Source organism: Durio zibethinus, chromosome 22 (assembly GCF_047325235.1).
Source record: "Durio zibethinus cultivar Kanyao isolate XHJ-2024 chromosome 22, ASM4732523v1, whole genome shotgun sequence".
Classification (NCBI taxonomy): domain Eukaryota; kingdom Viridiplantae; phylum Streptophyta; class Magnoliopsida; order Malvales; family Malvaceae; genus Durio; species Durio zibethinus.
In genome coordinates, this window is record NC_143183.1 from 6,183,391 (window position 1) to 6,203,256 (window position 19,866).

Here is a 19,866-nt window from a genome sequence, read left to right on the forward strand (position 1 = left end):
AAATAATATGCAAATAAAATATTAATACTTATTTCAAAATAAAATAAAAATTATAATACAATTAACATATCGGACCTCAAAATAAAATCTCCGTTTTACCATTAATCCTAGTCTTCATTGGCAAAAAAATAAATAACCTAAAATCATAATGAATGGCAGTTGGAATTTAATAATTAACCGTGTTTAAGCCAAAAAATTTTATAATAATTATTGTGGAATCAAGTCCATACCATGGAAACTCATTTTATTTTCTATACATTAATTTGATTAATTTTTCCCAATTGCAGGTGTGTGTGTTTATATAGTTTATATTAGGAATGAAACAATAATCATCATGAGTTGTTTGCTAACTTTACTATTAAATTAAAAGAGTATTAACCTACAACACATGTGAGACAATTGGAATTGAAACTTTTTCCATTTTTTTTCTTGTGGTAAATGTGGGTCTGATTTTTTACCATTACAAATACTACAGCTAATTTAAGTATCTAGCAAATACTAATTTGTTCATTAATCCTACATCCCTTTCTAATAAATTCACAAACTTTGACCTTAAATGCAATTAAAATGGAATTATACATATTTTTAACCCTATTCTTAATTTTGTATATATTAAAAGTTTTGTAAAAAAAATAGTATTATATTTTAGGATAATTAAGATCCATGAAGATTAATTAATGAAGTAAGTTCAAATTTACCACTCTACTTAGGATGATAAATCAAATTTACCAATCATCTTTAGATAAGTGCAATTTTTTCACTATGATTTTTAATTTAATTCAGAAATTATCAAAAGTTAAAATATTTGAAGAATATTTTCTGTGATTTTCTCACAAAATATTCTTTTATCATTGACTTTTGACTATTTTTAAATCTGATTAAAAAGTAAAGTGATAACCTTAAGTACCAAAAAGTCATATCTTCATTTTCACAAGGATCCAAGAGAACCCCACTTGTTTTGAGCTTAAATTCTTTTAAATGTCAATTTGTTTGAAAAACACTTGTAAGTTCTTGAAATTTTTAGGTGATCAAGAGGTAAAGTATGATAATTTGTGAGTTTGGGAAACTCACTTGGATTGATTGTAATGGTTGTAAAGGTTATACCTGATTTTTGAAAAAGTATTTGTAAATTTGTTGATATAGTGGATTGGACTCTTTAATAAAAGGAAGTCAAGAAAGGGATTGAAACTTTATAAGTTTAATTTTTGCCTATTTTCACGATTTCCTCTATTTAATTTCAATTTTACTTGCGCTTTAATTTTACTTGTATTTTTTATTTTTAGTTTCCCACAAATATTTATTTAATTATAATTTTGGAAACAATCTAATTAATTCATCCTCTTTTAAATTGCTATGTACACTTAGATCCAATAAGTTTATATTATATGTTCATATTTTGAGTTTTTTTTTTTTTTTTACACTTCTTTAATTTGTAATAATTTTGTCAACAAATTTATATAGATTTTTTTGCCTTCATTTTAAAAAAATATATATATCAACACAAATTTTCATCCTAATTATTTTGCTTTAGTTTTACACATCATAAAAACAAATTAATTGCCATCTCAATTTATCTATCAAGTGCCTTTGCGTTGTTGGTAACCATACCTTTCAATTGTAAAATGGTCTTGAAAGCATTAACCAAATTTATATAATCTTTTAACAATTATATATTATAGAAAAAAAAATACCTAACAATCTACACAAATATTTGGGTTTATAGAAAAGAAAAGAATCTCCTATTATAACCCTAGCCATTTTGGAACATATTATCTATAATTACTACAATGCAATTAATTAATTATAATTTAAAATTGTATAGTTTCATAAAAAAATACGTAAAACTCATATTTTTAAGTGATGGATCTTTACATAATTTTTTATTATAATTGATTAATTACAAAATTATAATAAAAATAATTAAGTGAAACACTTCCAGTTATTTTTTTATTGAACTTAAGAAATGTAACTCCTGAGTAATTGGAATCTTCCACAGAATATATTTAAAGAGCTAAAATTATAAATCTAACAATGATGAATTCACATTGAACAAAACTTGGTAGTTGGATTTGGAATTAAAAAAAAAAAAGTTGTTCCAGAAACTAGAATTAATGTTTAAAATAGCTAGAAAATGATTCATGTGTAAATCAAATCAGGAAGGGAGTTGGTTTCTGTTGGCCTATATAATCCCAAAATTCAACAAATACCGTCACAGTTGAATAAAAGCACAAATCCAAAAAAGTTGGCAATGCCAACTTTTGGCTTTTGGCCTTTACCTTCTTTTTAGTATACCTTATATTTGACATTTATTCAAGAAAATTGTTTCAAACTCCAACTTTATTAAAATCCAGCTCTTAAACAAAGTGGATAAAGTATTTAAAATGAGTTGCAGGCTCCAAGTCAATTCTTTAATCTATAAGATTATATATGTTTTTTTTTTTCTATTTTTGGTTTTTTTCCTATTAATTTCAACTCATTAATGGGGTGTGGACTGATTCTCTCTTGGTTGATTTCAATTAGCTGAGAAATTAGGTTCATTTCAATTAAGAGGGTAATTTCCCTTGGACCATACATGTGATAAGGGATGTGTCATGAAAAGGAAGACAACAAAACCAGGGAAAATTTATTAGCCTGCCTTTTTTTTTTTTTTTGGTTTTTTTTAAACTCCTCACAAAATTAATAAATTATAATATCCAAATAACCAAAGTTGTCTTATTTTTCCGCACAACAGATAACACAAGATTCAAGTTTAAAATGTTTAATAGAATTCCCGCTATTCGATTAAATAATCTCATATAATTACTAATTATTGCTCAAATCGAAAAGCGTTGCCGGTAATCAAGTGAGATATGATAGAATTAATCAAGTGAGAGATATGATAGAATTAATTTTTATTTGAACAGTCTGTGAAATTTTTAGCCTGTTATCATATCATTTTGATTCAGTCTTAAAACGATATAATCACATAAAAAAAAAAGTCATTTTTATCAATTTATTTAAACAAAGCATTCAACACAAATCACCAATGGATGCAACCTAAAATCTTATAATTTATGAGTTTTGACAACTACATATTATCATCTTCGAGATGATTTAAAACGAAATGAAGCAATTTCTAAAAAAAAGAAAGAAAGAAAGAAATGAAACAAAAAATAAGACATATGTTCTTACTTTAATATTTAAAATGAATTACATATAACTATCAATTATATTTTAGTGAGAATGGGGTTAGGTAACCTCTTTTTCTCTTGATTGATGTTTAAAAAGGTGATCCCTTCCATATATCTTCATTTTCGTACTTGGATTGGTGAAGGTGTGTAGTTGTTGAGATTTAATTGTTTTCTGGAACTGAATGAGAATGAAACAAGCGTTGCGGTCATTAATCATCAGCATCATCTTCATAGTCATAGATTCTTTTTAAAATATATTTCAAATTTTTCAAGGGTTTTGGTAGAATTGCCTTATCAACTTGACCTCATTTCTAATTTATATACTTCTCTCTTGGGCATGTGGTTTGGCTCGTTTTAAAATGTTAAATTTGATGATAGTTCTAAATTATTCCTTTAAAACAAACAAACAAACAATGATCCATTAAATTACGTAATTACAAGATAATATGATAGTCCTTTCCTATATATTGTTAACCTTTGCCACATTTTTATAAAATTAAAGCATAAAATCTTCAGATTCCAACGTGAAGCAGGTTCAAACTTACATGTAAGTTTGATTCACTTCTATATTAAATTTATCTAATTATACATGTTGCATCTTGATTTGTTTTAGTTTACTATTCATATGATAAGAATGATCAATGTAATTAATTAATTTTAACTAAAACTGGTTTGTTTTATAAAAAAAAAAAAATTAATTTTAGGGTGTGTTTTATTCGTGAATTTTAAATTTTTTTCTCGAAATTTTACTTTACGTAATATAATTTTTTTGTTTCTTTGGGAAACTTTCTCCAGCATTCGTAATATTCTCATCCCAACAATTTTCACAAAAAAGGGAAAGTAAAGAGAATCAGAAACTTTTATTTTTGAGAAATTCTTTTAGATTATGAAAGGAAAGTAAATTTTTTTTTTCGTTTGTCCTCACTTAATTATATTTTTGGACCATATTATTCTTTATCATTTTTAAAAATTACAAAATAAATATATATTTTTATTTATAGTTTTAAAAAGACAATATTTTTAAGATTAAAACATAATCTTTTTTTAAACTATATTTTCATAATTCTATAATTTTAATAAAGACTATATTTTTAAGATTAAAAAAATATAATTTTTGTTGAAACTATATTTTCAAAATTCTATAATTATAAAAGGTCTATAAGAAATTAGTAATTTTCAATCTTATAGTTTATTGAAATCAAAATGTCTATATGTGAGTTTGAAACTTAACTCGGTTTATACAACGAGTTAATATGTAATTTAATCTTTGAATCACATCACTTTCACAATTTGATATTGATAAAAAAAAAATTATGGTTAGATACTCAGAAATTTATTTTCATAAAATCATTCTACCTAATATATTAGTTTTGTTGACAAGAAAGTTGATATGGCAAAAAAAAATTATAATATCATGACACATGGCATAATTTTATTGGTCAATATTCATCGTATCAATATTTTGATTAAAGGTATTAGTCAATGATGCAAAATACTTGACGAAAATAAAGTTTAAGTAACTGATCATGAATTTTTTTTATATGTACTAAAACCATAAAAAGTAGTATAATTCAAATTACATATTAACTTTTATACAATCACCTTTAAAAAATAATATCTAATAAGTTTTGAATTCAAATTTTAATAGTTATAATTATTTTTCCTATTCCAAGCTATGATCTTTTTTAAATAAAAAAAAAAAAGCCTATTTAGTTCAAATCTAGTATCATTTTTAAGTAGACCAAGCATAAACTTAACAGGTGCAGTGTAAATTCATGAAGATCAATTAGTAGCAGCAGCTCTCCTCGACAAAAGATCCACTACACTTAGCTAGCTTCCATGCTGAAAAGATGAACTTTCACTTACACATAATATGGTAACGGTTAAATGTTAAATGTAAAATTTAACTCCATTAATTTATATAATTATTTTTAAAAAATAATACTTAATAAGTTTGAGATTTGATTTTTTGCACTTTTTAACTTTTTTTTTATATATCTTCTTGCCACGGCATGTTTAAAATGCAAAGTACATGCTAAACAATCATCCATGATGCCTCCTTCACCGACAAAAAGATTGAAGCACAAGATTGGAGTCTATTTCAGTTGTCCGAAATTCTGTAATTTTAACATTTTATGGTTATTAGAATATAGTACCCCACTAATTTTGGAAAGAAAAGAAGTACAAATAGAATACTGGTTGGTTTTTTTTTTTTTTTCCAGATGAGAGTAAATAATTTCATTTTATATAATTCCATCCCAATGTACTTTCATAGATATTGAAAATTTTAAAAATTAAGGTCAAATTGTTCACAATATTATAGTTTAATATTAAAATTTGTCACTATATTTTAATTATTATTTTTTATTATATATTTTTATTTTGTTGCTTTTTTGAATAAAAAAAACAAAATTAAAAATGTAATGAAAATTTTTAATAAAATTAAAATACAATAACAAAATTAAATATTAAATTTGATATTTACTCTCAATAATTTATCCACCATTTTTAAATATTAAATTCTAATAAAATTTAAATTTAATTTTCTTTTTTTTTTTCAGTTTTCTCTAATCATGAGATGAAGCTTTTCCCGCGAAATGCAAAAAATAAAATACTATTATAATACATTTAAAAATATGATAAAGAAGGAGAAGTTTAAATGACATTAATTGCAAAACTAAATTTATTGGGGACCACAGGCAAAACCGTGGCCAAAAGTCAAAATAAAAAACACTTTGCATTAACCCACAAACATTTAATGTACAGCTGCTACCGAAGGGCTTTATTTGCAAATAACAAACTAAAAGTAGGCCACCCACACACCCAACTTAAACAACCCCTCGGTTAATCTTAAATAATAGATTATTTGTCACTTCTGCAAAAAAAAAAAAAAAAAAAACCCAATGTTTCCCATCACTTTACTGTTACTAAAAGACTTTTTTGTTGACAAATTTCCACACTTGATTGATCCTAATTGCGCCTTTGTTTGTGCTCTCATCATATAATGTTCCTTTTATGGTTCTTGTCTTTTTGTGCTTTATTGAGTATCATTTAATTTAATTATGTATAAGATTTTTTTATATATAAAAGAAAGGTTTTTTTATACTAATAAAATTTGTTTTAAGATTAAAGGTATCGAAATTCGAATTTTAATCATAATTTAAAAGATAAAAAATATAATGAGTAATTGCAACTAATATGCATTGAAAAACAAAAAATGTGCATGAAAATAAGGTCAGTTTTATCTTTCATTTGCATACTAAAAGGCCTGTTCAAGAATGTTTAATTTTTTATTTGGAAGTAACAGTGGGTGCACTTTAATCAAAAGATGTTTTCATAAAGAATGTTCATTGTGCTTTCCATTAAATTGGGAAGCATTTGAATTTGATACAGGTGTATCTAGGGTGGACAAAATTACTTGAACCCGTCGGATTTCAATCCGACCCGACCCCTTAGAGTCGGTTTTTTTTTTTTTGAAAATCGGGTATCGGATCGGGTAGGATCGGGTAGAATAAAAAAAATTTCAGATTCGAGTTGGGGTCGGATTTTAAGCAAACCTGACCCTACCCGACCCGATATATATAAAAAAATTATTTTTTTAATTTTATATTTAATTATATATATTTTTATATATATTTAATTTTATATTTATATTTAAAATAATATTTTATTAATTTCGGGTCGGGTCAGATTTGATTTTATACAATATCGGATCAGATCGGATTCGGGTATTAAAAATAAAAAAATTATAGGATCAGGTACGGGTTCGGGTATTGTATATTTAATATCGGGTCGGGTTCGGGGTGAGCAAAAACCCGCCCCGACCCGACCCGTTGCCATCCCTAGGTGTATTTGATAAGAGAGAAGTCAATTTCAGTCACAGATGAATGAGTTAATTACTTTATGATTTTTTTTAATAAAGTAAACCGTAATTTCAAAATAAAAAAAAAATTACATCTGTTAAAGATTTAAATCCTAAAACTTTTGAATATTATTTTATAAAATAATTATATGAATTAATTAAACTATATTTGAAATTTTATAATATTTTAAATTTACATACTAAGTTTGTCAATTACAAGTGACATCACAATCAATGTCGGACCAATCTCAAAATAACTTATTTTAGATAATTTTAAACCGGTATAATTCGGGTATAGATTTTTATATATCGATATCAAAAAGATATGCAAAAAAATATTGTAATATATACCAAGGGAATTTTTTTTCTTTAAATGTTGTTGCCAAAATGTATGTTAAGACTCAAAATTTTTGTTATATAAACATACACTTAAATCTTATATCTAGAAGGCTGGAATTATGAGTTTAGAAATAGAGAATGAAATTTTAGACTTTCATTTATTTTCCAATGAATCTAATTGCCATGTTTAGCAAATAGTAGTTAATTGGTTAATATTCAGAGAAGGAATTAAAAACTTGCGAAAATAGAAGTACATATATCAAACTTGGTTGCATTAAAATGTTGTATCACATCAAAATTCAAAACCATGATCCCAACAAATTTTTTTTTTTTGGTGAAATGATAAAAAAAAAAATTTTAATGAAATAATTCTCCATCACTACCCCCAACCTAAACAAGTAGTTCCGCATTCAATGCTTATCACATGAATTTTGATGCTTAGCATATAGCATATGGAGGGAGTTATTTTTATTTTAAAAAATAAAATTCAAAATTTAATTGATTCATAAAATAATTTTTAAAATATAAAGTTTAATAAATCTGAAATTTAAAATTTAATATCTGTGAACTTTTGTTTTATTTTTAAAATATGGTCTTTATGACTTTTTTTGTAAAAAAAAAAAAATTATTAAGACTTTATTTTTTTGAAAAGTAATTCATGCACCAATCAATTTAATGCTTGAAAAGGATTTTTTTAGGAGGGATTATATTTTTTGTTAAGAATTTATCTAAATATAAAATATCATACCATTAATAAATTTTCCAAAGATGTTTCCACGCGTTTTAAGGGTGCGTCTACGACTAGTATTCCCAGTGTGAAATCATCCTTAAGAATTTTATCTGTTGATTGTTGTGTTATTTGTTCCAGAAACCATAGATTATTATGTTGAATTCAAAATTATGAAAAAGAATATTATTTTTTTATTATTTTTTGGTGATACCACATAAGGGTCAGTAGGTTCCTACCTGAGGAGGTTTATAGCAATACAATTCAACCATGCAAACCGAACAATGTTGAATAAAAGCACAAACCAAAACGCCATTCACAGCAAAAAAAACCATATATTGCATAACCCAAAGTTTCTTTTTTTTTCCTCACCCTCATTCATGTTCATCTAGCATCACCACCAACACCACTACCATGCAGCTAAAACGGCTTTGCTTCATTTTACCGGCTGATTTCGATGAAATCGCCCCCTTGGACTACCCCAAGGTTGATAAACCTGTCGAAAAGGAGGTCAAGAAACATCCATTCCGTGACTGTGGAAGTCAAGTTTATGCTTTCATTGGTGATGCTTTGCGCCGGTTCTATGACTCCAGATGGGTTCGTTTTTGTCATCATGATGTGCCAAGGAAACAGCAATCAAGTATGTTTCATGACCTGGAAGGAGTTCAGATGTCGGAGAAGGTTGGTGGAGAGAATCCAAGGACTTTTAGTTATGCTGAGCTTTATATAGGTTCTAATGGATTTAGTGAAGATGAAATTCTTGGAAGTGGGGGTTTTGGGAAAGTGTATAAAGCAGTTTTACCTAGTGACGGAACTGTGGTTGCTGTGAAATGTTTGGCAGAGAAAGGGGAGAGGTTTGAGAAGACGTTTGCAGCAGAATTGGTGGCTGTGGCTCACCTGCGCCATAGAAACCTTGTTCGGTTAAGGGGTTGGTGTGTTCATGAAGACCAGTTGCTCCTGGTTTATGACTACATGCCTAATCGGAGCCTTGACAGAGTACTCTTTAGAAGGCCTGAAAACATGGGCGCAGCTCTTTTGAACTGGGAGCGCAGGAGGAAAATTGTCGGAGGCCTGGCAGCTGCATTGTTCTATCTCCATGAACAATTGGAAACTCAGATTATACACCGAGATGTCAAGACAAGCAACGTGATGCTTGACTCCCAATATAATGCACGGCTAGGTGACTTTGGCTTGGCACGGTGGCTTGAACATGAACTTGAGTACCAAATCAAGACACCAGCAACAAAAAGGCACCAGTTTCGTTTGGCTGACACAACAAGGATTGGTGGCACAATTGGGTATCTGCCACCAGAGAGCTTCCAGAAACGAAGTGTGGCTACTGCTAAATCTGATGTCTTCAGTTTTGGGATTGTTGTGTTAGAGGTGGTTTCTGGAAGGCGAGCTGTGGATCTTACATTTCCAGATGAGCAAATCATTTTGCTAGACTGGATCCGTAGGCTGTCGGATGAAGGAACGCTTTTACATGCAGGGGATACCCGACTTACAGACGGGTCTTACAGACTAGCTGATATGGAGCGGTTCCTTCACATTGGACTCCTCTGCACACTTCACAATCCGCTTTTGAGGCCTAATATGAAATGGGTTGTTGAAGTGCTTTCTGGTGACATTTCTGGCAAACTACCAGCTTTGCCATCATTTGAGTCCCACCCTCTATACATCGCCTTGTCATCCCCATCCAACACTGGTGGAAGCAAGAGCACCACCAGTAGCAGGTCTTCCACCAGCACCAACGCAACAGTCACGTTTGCTTCTTCAAACTATGTCACTGCCACTGAAGAAACTATATATGCAACTGCTGAATTTGGATTAGATGGTTCCAGCTTATCCAACAACAGCAGTCGCCGACCAACAAATTTCTTTATGGTTGAAACTCCAAGAGAAATACCCTTCAAGGAAATCATTTCTGCAACCAACAATTTTGCAGAATCACGAAGGGTAGCAGAGGTTGACTTTGGAACAGCCTACCAAGGTTTCCTTGACAACCGTCATCACATTCTAGTGAAGAGACTTGGCATGACTAAATGCCCTGCACTGCGAACAAGATTTTCTAGTGAACTCCAAAACTTAGCAAGGCTCCGCCATCGTAATCTGGTACTACTCCGAGGATGGTGCACTGAACAAGGAGAGATGCTTGTTGTATATGATTACTCAGCAAATAGACTGTTGAGTCACCTCCTTTTCCATCACAATAACAAGAATGGCAGATTTATTTTGAGATGGCAACACAGATATAGCATTATCAAATCCCTTGCTTCTGCCATTCTTTATCTTCATGAGGAATGGGATGAACAAGTAATCCATAGAAACATTACCTCTTCAGCCATCATTCTCGATCCCGAAATGAACCCACGGCTTGGTAGTTTTGCTCTAGCTGAATTCTTGACAAGAAATGATCATGCCCATCATGCAGCTACCAACAAGAACAAATCAGTTCGTGGAATTTTTGGTTACATGTCACCAGAATATATGGAATCCGGAGAAGCAACCACAATGGCTGATATTTATAGCTTTGGAGTGGTGGTGCTCGAGGTGGTTAGTGGACATAGGGCAGCTGACTTTCGGCGGCCTGAGGCATTATTGGTGAAAAGGGTCCATGACTTTGAGACAAGAAAAAGGCCATTGGAGGAACTGGTTGATATTAGGTTGAATGGGGAATACAATAATAAAGAACTGTTGAGACTGGCAAAACTAGGAATTGCCTGCACACGCTCTGATCCGAAATTAAGGCCTACCATGAGGCAGATTGTGAGCATACTTGATGGGAATGACAAATGCTTCATGGAAGACAGGCAGAGGAAGGAGGGTAGGGAAGATTGGAATCAGAGAAATGCTAGTTCATTGTCATTGGTTAGGGGAATCCATTCTCTGGGAATACATTGAAACTCACTCGAGTAACTTAAAGGAGAGGCAAGTTGATAGCACGTGTGTTTTTCATTACAATTTTCCTTTTTCAATCAATGTAGACTACTGAAGGTAGTGTGTATAAAAAGAGTGAAGAGTGCTTTTGGATGTATCTTTCTTTACAAATGAGATGAAAATGTTGTATAGTACAATTTCTTGCCATATTCGCTGCTATGAACTCTCATACATTGTAATTACAATATAATTCAGTTCGATGAGGAAAAAATATTAGAGACACAAACAAAACATAATCAGTAATAACTTACTGGTTTAATATCTCAAATTTCTTTCACCTGAAAGATAACAGTATTGACATGTGGCATGATACAGCAACAACAGTTTGACTAAATACTTACGATGTCTTAGGTATATGAACAAATCTTAATCTTCATTCCAGATACTTTGTAGCCCCTTTGACGCTGTTAGCTTCTTAGTCAGGTATTTCTTCATCGCTTTCAATCCCAACCCAGTTGATAAAAGCAAAGAGGAATTCTCTGAAGCTGACCTTTCCATTCTTATCCCAGTCCATTTCTTCTGCATTTTCCCACAGGAATTACCAAAAGAAGGATTAATAGAATTTATTTATAGACACTGCTGACAAATTAAAAAGTTGAAAGTATTGTGAGTGAAGATGGTGATACTGAATCTAGTCCTGGTGACACGTGCAGGGGATCTTTCCCATGGAGAAGCCTCATTTAGTGCCTTGATCATGTCTTTCTTGTTCAGTTTTCCATCACCATTCTTATCAAGAAACAAGAATGCTTCAACAATAGTATCAAAAGTGGCCTCAAGCTGTGGTGAATCCACATTCAATGTCTGAAACATTCCCAATTAACCTTTAAAGACACTGACTAATAAATATCTTGTAACTTAACATGCTATGTTCTTAAACAAGGAAAAGAAACAAAAATAAGTTTAGTGTGCATACAGTATCAGGCGAGAAGGAAGGTTTCATTAGGAGATAGATGAGACATAGCAGAACAATAAACTCATTAAATTGTATCCCTTCACTCCCGTCAATGTCACAGGAGTGGAACAAATCCTCAACCTCCTCTTTTGCCAGGCAAAGTTGCAGTTTCTCCAAGCACTTACTCAGCTCCTCACGATCAATAGTTCCATTAGAGTCTTCATCTAGAGATAGAGACAGAGAAAATGAATTTCTTATAAAACTCCAACATAAAATTTTAGAGAGCTGAAGATTAAACTTGTTGCAACCCACCATATTGCTCAAATACGCCTCTGAGGTTTCTCAATCCATCTCTGAACTGAGGGAACCTCATGATTATGCTGTCAATTGATTTGAAATTAGATTGTCCTGATGCACTTCTCTTCATTTCAATCATTTTCCTTTCAAGCTTTGAATCCAGCTTCTTGTACTTGTTTTTCGAACCACAATGGCAAAGTATGCCTCCTATTCTGCTGGACAAGGACTTCAGGGAAGGGCAAGGATGATATTTGCCTTAAGATATCGAAATTAGATGTCAAATGCAGACTCGATGTTAGGATGAAATGAAAATATTGAAATGTTTTGTGACTCAAGTGTTTCATAGTGAAAATGAATTGATAAATTTGAAATGATGATGCTAGTTTAAACGATCACAAATTCTCCAAGCCGTCTATTTTATTCCAGCAGCATAATCTGAGAAGAAATAGAAACTTTCCTTTGCTTTCCTTGAATGTGCTTTAATGAATAAATTGAAGGAATGTGTTACTATTGCTAAAGTTCATTTTTACAGCATCTTATAAGAAAATGGTTGTTTCTGTTTAGTTTCATATATTGAGTCCCTCTCCAACCCCACCAACAGTTACTGCAGAAATGTCAAAGCCAACCTGTTTTTGAAGAGATCCGTGAGACTGATGCTATTTGCGTATGTTATCAGAATCAGCACTTAGTAGTACTAATGGAGAAGGTAAATATAAAGCCACTTGGAAACCAACTCATAATTACACTTTGCCCCATTTCAAAACCCACATTGTTTAGACTCACGTCTATTAGTTAAAGGGACAAAAAATTGAAAACCCTAAAATTCATTCTCTAAGGTCATAGCTATAGGACGCAACAATCCACAATCCTTCTAGGCTCTCATCTTTAGTTGGGTAGATATTTGCTAACTTTTGGGAGATTTCCAGAGGGACCTTTGGCTGGGTAACAGAGTTGCTATGGTGAGCTTAAGGTGGTTATAAAAGGTGATTATGGTACCAGTCTTTACATTTTGAAGGTTCTTCTTAATCATAGAACTCCATGAAGTTGTACTACCTGAATTACCTTGAACCACCAAAATCTGTCCTACCGCTGGATCTATCTCTTTTTAGCCGTATATTGATATTAACCAACAAGATTAGCTTGACAGAATCATGCATGATATTATTAGATCCATATAACATAAATCAACATTACAAAATACCAATTGAATTCTGAATCAGATTGACAATCAAGGTGCAAAACATTACTAATAAGTGAAGACATTAAAAAAGTCTGTTAATTTTCATGCATAAGTTATTAAGTCCATATATACTTTATTAGCTACTTTAGAGGTAGGTAAATAAAAATGGAATATGAGACATACAGTCTAAAAGATAACAGAGAAAAGACCTATGAATTCATTAAATAAGGGACTTAGGAACAAGTTCATGACTTTAACTATAGCATTATGTAGTAATCACTTATTAGTTCTTCCCCAATCAAGAGGATCGATTGCCTTCACAAGGGATTACCAAACAAAAGCAGTCCATGGATTAGAACAAGGTATTCTAGCCGATGCTCAAGACTCAAACACTCTCTTGACATAAACGTTGAGCATGTGATCTGACTTTTATGGAACTATGCCTTTTACTACAGTGCTCAAGACTCAACAAATGACATTATGCAGAAATCACTTAGTCCTTCCCTAGCCCTCAATAAAGGATATGCTAAAAGGAAGAGTCAAACAGAAGAATAGATTCATGACTTAACTATAGCATTTGTCTATTTATGGCCTATCACAAACAGAAAAAATCCAAAAAATCATATGCTACATAAATTACTAGTCTAGTTTAGGAATATGAAGCTTTCTCCAAGAAGTATTCAGAAGTAGGGGTTTTTTTGTGAGGTCGATTTCTCTACCCTCAAACACACATAAGACTAAGCTCAAGTTACCTTGTGAGATAATTGACAAATAATATATTTATAGCAGACGCAGAAAATTGGAGTGCTAGAACTACAAGTATAATATTCTTGATTAGGCTCATGTATTAATTCTTCAATGGTATTATGTATTTGTTACTTAAAGAAGGGAATTACCTACAAAATGATAATAATCAGGTCCTGTTCATCTTCATTCTTAACCTAGCTACAGTTGATAAATGCAAAAGTCATATCTAAAATAGTTAATCAGAATTTTGGTTTTATGATTGTTAACCATCCATCACCATATATATTAGTACCAGGAAAGCCAACAACTAAACAAGTATCTAACCATAATCAGTAATCAACAACCAAAACAGAAACACATATTTACCAATAAATGCTACAAACAGAAGTAAATAAAGCTGATAACGGCAACACAAAAGGCTGGAGAATAACTCAATCCATGAGCCTTAAGTATATATAAACAGGAATTTAAAAAAAAAAAAAAAAAGAAAGCGTATAATCCAAAACTTCAGCAACATTTAACTTTATGATAATACTGGGTAAAAAAATCAAAGAAAGAAAGAAAAGAAGAAAAGAATAGAAAAAACAAAGACATACCCATTGAAGCTTAACTTAATGGTGTTAGAGATGATGAAGCTGATAGTTCTTGCAAGAGAAGAAGAGATGATGAAGGAAAAGTTTTGAAGTCAAAAGGGAATGATGAAGAGAAAGCTGTAGTTAGTCCCACAGAGCTGAAAAAATAAAGATGAAGAGAAGGGGTAAAGAATAAGCAAAAATAAGGTGAGTTTTGAGAGTGGAGATTCCATAATAATGGCCTTTGACAACTAGGAAGTGCATCTTTATTCTTTTGTTTCAAAAATCATCTTACGCATTAAAGATAAAGCATAAGTTCTTTTAAAAAAAAAAAAAAGCGTGAGTTCTGTTTCTCTGTTTGCGCAGTTGTCTCTTCTTGCAACCAATGAAAGCATGCCATGCCTCAATCATTATTACAATTGTTTTTCTTTTTATAACATATAATCAATAAATAAATTTTATCTACAATAAATAAATCAAATGATGTAATTTATTAATGAATAAATTTTTTAAAATATAAATTTTTTTATGTATCATCTATCTATTTATTTTTATTTATATATAAAAATATAAACTCTAAAATTATTAAAATTAAACGACATAAATATTCTTATAAATTTTAAGGAATAATAAATTTACCATTAAATTTTTAATTTTTTTATTTATTAAAGATTATTTATCATTAAATATATAGTTTTTATTAGTTAGTTATTTAAATATAAATTGAAAAGTATTAAAAATGAATAACATAAATAAACTTATAAATTTTAAAAAATAACAAATTTATATTTCAATTTCTAACATTATTTAATTTATTTAATAATGATTATTTATCATTAAATATATAGATTTTTATTCGTTAGTTATTTAAATTTAAATCAATTAAAAATTTATAAATAAAATTAAACTTAAAATTTTATTTGTGAGATATGGTAGATCTGTTATCCAAAATTAACTTGAATATACTCTCATCTTTATTTTTAGAATTTTTTTTTGTTAAATTTCATAAATAATAATTCAATCAAATTTATATAAAACACATTTCTCATCCTATGGGCTGTGACATAATATACGTCTGTGATATTGAATAAAATATAAATAAAATATTTTCTCTTTTTCTCAATTACTAATTGTTTTAATTTAAATAATTATATCATAATGTGTATGCCCCTAAAACATTTAATTTTATCTTAAGTGAAGCATATAATTTTTTTATATTCAAGATACAATCTAATTTGCTCTTTATCTTCTTTAATGGTGCATATAATGAGTCCTTAAATATATTTATATTTTTTATTTTATTTATTTTAGATTAATTAAAATTAGAGTTCATATAAATTAAATTATCAAAAAATTATTAAAAAAAAGTAATACACGTATTATGGTAAGTTTATATGTTTGATTTTTTTTTTATTTTTATGATAAATATACATTTTATATGTTTAATGATTGTAATAGTTGATTATAATATTTCTAACCATTCTATGCAATCACACCTTAATATTACAATGTCTAAATGAATCTTTATTTTATGAACATAATCTCATGTACCCTTGAATTGTTACTAAATTTATCGTTTATTTTATCTTCTATAGATTGATTCTATACTACACCAAGTTAGTTTTGGTCTACTCTTATTTTTTTTATATTTAATTTCAAATATTTAGTACTTAAAATATTTTTATAAAACCAAAAACAATATTATTAAGAAACATTAATCTTGAAGAAAAGAAATTATTTAATATACTGTTAGTTGAGATTTTTTATCTTTACAAGCAGGTTAAGAAATTAATATATCACTCATTTTTTTTTAAATATTTTTTTTAAATACTCTAAAGCCTAAAGAGTATATATCACACTGATAACTTCATTTGTGAAATTTAAAAATTATATTACCATATTTTATTATTTTTTCTTGAAAAATATAAATTTATTTTTTTCAATTAAGAATACTCTAACATATTTATGTGCTTTGATAATAAAAAATATTGATTAATTATGCGTGTTTCATTAAATGATCAAAGCTTTGTTAGTTCTTTAACCAATTATTATATTCTTTGAAAGAATAATGTTATAGTTCATTTCATTTTATTTGTTTATATACTTAGGTCATATTTGATACACAAAATTATGAAAAGATAGGATAAGATAATATTATGCATAAGATTCGATATAATAATGTCATCCTATTTTTGTGTTTGATATATGCAAGGATTATTATAGAATAATTTATTTATTTGTCAAAATTATTCTTTTTTCAAAATTTATATAATTTACATTATTAATATAATTTTTAAAGGTATAATTGAACATATAAATTTAATCTCATGAATTAAAAATAATCCTCTCCAATTGAAGAAGATTGAATAATCCTATGCCAAGAAGATATTAATTCTCCTTATAATCCATATCCCTCTCCTTAGATACAAATCAAATATGATATAGGATGATTATCATCATATCTTATTAATAATTTTAAACATGACTTTAAAGTATATGATTATTGATTTGAATTTTGATCATAAAAGTATCTATTTAATAATTATTTATACTTTTATGAGTGTGTTTATTATACATAAATACATATATCATCTATGATATATACATAAAAAAATGTGAACTCCAAACAATATTAAAAGCGAATTTTTAATTTGGTAGATTCCTATTAATAATACACTATATACCAATCATGCTTGTCTAATTAATTCTTCGATTCATAAAGAAATGAAGACTTATAATTGAACCCATTAGTCACATAATAAAAAAGTTAAAGTATGAGGATGCGAAATTTATATAGTCTTACAATTAAGATAAAAAATTAACTCAATTGATAAAATTAAATTATATATATACAAAAACAAGATAAATGAATCAATTAATATTTCATATAAATCTTAAGATTATTAAATTAACCTTTTTATTACTCAATTGGTCAATGTATCATAATATATATATGAAAATGATAAAAAAAAAAAAAAGATATTAGATTATGGATGATAACATGACTTTAAATTTTTTTTTTCAATTAATGTGTAAAAAGTGCTCCATTTGAAATTTAGTTGACTTTACTATAAATAGTTATTTAAATTTTATCTAAAAATTTAGAATACTAACAAACATGTGCATACTTTAGATTTTATAATCCACTTTGAATGAAAGATTTTATAATTAAAAAGATGTTTAATATATATCTATATTATATATAAAATTTGATAATTTACTAAATTATCTCTACTTATTTTTTTTTAATATTTTTTAGCAAATTAAAATATTGTCTACTTTTTATTTATTTTTTTATTAAAATAGTTTTTCTTTGTTAAGTCGTTCATGCTCTACTTAACATAAGCAATAAGGCTGAAAGATTTAAAATAGTTTTTCTACATATAAATATTTTATTATTTGTAATACATTACACCTATTAATATGTTTTATATAATTAAATTAATTATAGAGGATTTAGTGATAAATAAATTATAACATAGTAGTAAATGTATAATATTCCTTCTGTCCTATTTTCTTTGTCCATTTTTTTTGGATGTCCCAAAATTATATCTCTTTTCTGTTTCAAATATCTAAAACTTTTAATTTTTTATATTTTAAATTATTTTTTATGTTTTTTTTTAACATTAAAAATCATAAAACTTTAATTTTATAAAAAAATTTAATTTTAATATTAAATATATTAAAGTTAAAACTTTTTTCTTAAACTCTATGAAAATCACTGTAAAACCAACAAATAAAGATGGAGAAAGTAATATAATAGCCAATTATTGATAATTTTATTATAAATTAGTGATAATTTAGACAAAACCATTAATAACTTTATATTAATCAATGATAATAATATATTAAATTATGGATAACTTAATAGTAAATTAATAATAACATAATAGTCAATAAATTATAATTTAGTAGTAAATAATTGATAAGATAATTATATGCCGGTGATAACATAATAATAAATACATAATAATATAATAGTAAATAACAAATAACTTAATAGTAAATCATTTATACATAATTGTAAATACATAAAAATATTATAGTAAATTAAGGATAATTTAATAAAAATAAGTAATAACTTGATAGTAAATAAATAATAACTTAGTAATAAATTAATAATAATTTAATAGTAAATAAGATTCAATTTAATACTTCCTTTATCATAGTAAAATTGTCACATTTTTATTTTTGTTGGTCAATTTTTTAACTTTAATCACTTATTATTTTATATTTATTATTGATAAAAATATGAAAAAAAAACATATTTTAAAAACTTTAAATGAAGTGATTTCTAAATATATGTTTTATAAAATTTAATTAATTTAAATATTTAAAATAATAGATGTCAAAATTAAAAAATTTTAACAAAAAAAGGTCAACTACGACAAATAGAGGGAGTAGTAATTAATTGATAAATTTAGCGATAAATCATAAATAACTTAATAATAAATTAATGATAATTTAGTAGTAAATAATTTAGAACTTAGTAATAATTAATAATTAAAAATTAAAAGTAAATCAATATAACTTAATAATAACTACTGATAAATTAATAGTTAATCAATAATAATTTAGTATAATAAATTAATGATAACTTAATAGCATATCAATAATAATTTAATAGTAAATAATTGTTATCTTAGTAGTATATCAATAATAATATAATAGTAAATGCATAATAACTTAATAATAAATCAATTATAACATAATTATAAATACATAATAGCATAGTAGTAAATCAATGATAATGTAATAAAAAAATAAATGATAACTTAATAGTTAATTATTGATAATTTAATAGTAAATCAATGAAAAGTTAGTAGTAAGTTACTAATAACTTAAAAGTAAATTTATTTTAGTTTAATAATAATTAAATTATAAACTTAGCAGTAAATCATAAATAACTTAATAATAAATCAATGATAACTTAGTAGTTAATGACAAAAACTCAGTAATAAATCAATGATAATATAGTAGAATGCATAACTGTATATAGCAAATTATTGATAATTTAATAGTAAATAATAAATAATGTCATAGTTAATTATTAATAACTTCATAATAAATCATAAATAACTTCATAGTAAATTAGTAATAACTTTATAATAAATTATCTATAACTTAATAGTAAATTATCAAT

At 27.4% G+C, this 19,866-nt stretch overlaps 2 protein-coding genes across 4 annotated transcripts; one reads left to right on the forward strand and one right to left on the reverse strand.

Annotated features, from left to right (window-relative positions):
• The first annotated feature begins 8,234 nt into the window (after positions 1 to 8,234).
• LOC111307872 (receptor like protein kinase S.2-like) lies at positions 8,235 to 11,182 on the forward strand. Its single transcript, XM_022906171.2, has one exon. The coding sequence runs from the start codon at positions 8,513 to 8,515 to the stop codon at positions 10,997 to 10,999; it is 2,487 nt and encodes an 828-aa protein (XP_022761906.1). The 5' UTR covers positions 8,235 to 8,512; the 3' UTR covers positions 11,000 to 11,182.
• An 81-nt stretch (positions 11,183 to 11,263) lies between these two features.
• LOC111307873 (putative calcium-binding protein CML22) lies at positions 11,264 to 15,016 on the reverse strand. Of its 3 annotated transcripts, none has more exons than XM_022906172.2 (5): positions 14,748 to 15,016; positions 12,240 to 12,479; positions 11,949 to 12,151; positions 11,662 to 11,836; positions 11,264 to 11,554 (listed from the first exon to the last, which is right to left on the reverse strand). In XM_022906172.2, the coding sequence occupies exons 1-5, from the start codon at positions 14,749 to 14,751 to the stop codon at positions 11,451 to 11,453; spliced, it is 726 nt and encodes a 241-aa protein (XP_022761907.2). In that variant the 5' UTR covers positions 14,752 to 15,016; the 3' UTR covers positions 11,264 to 11,450. The 3 variants fall into 3 exon arrangements, with proteins under 3 accessions (XP_022761907.2, XP_022761908.2, XP_022761909.2); XM_022906173.2 differs by having other exon boundaries at positions 12,240 to 12,450; positions 14,748 to 14,956; XM_022906174.2 differs by having other exon boundaries at positions 12,240 to 12,436; positions 14,748 to 14,884.
• Positions 15,017 to 19,866: the final 4,850 nt, after the last annotated feature.

Coding starts and splice junctions, on each gene's coding strand:
- LOC111307872 (XM_022906171.2), top strand. CDS start 8,513: ATGCAGCTAAAACGGCTTTGCTTCATTTTACCGGCTGATTTCGATGAA.
- LOC111307873 (XM_022906172.2), bottom strand. Junction 12,152..12,239: donor AGGCGTATTTGAGCAATATG/GTGGGTTGCAAC, acceptor CTCTATCTCTAG/ATGAAGACTCTAATGGAACT. Junction 11,837..11,948: donor CTTCCTTCTCGCCTGATACT/GTATGCACACTA, acceptor GGAATGTTTCAG/ACATTGAATGTGGATTCACC.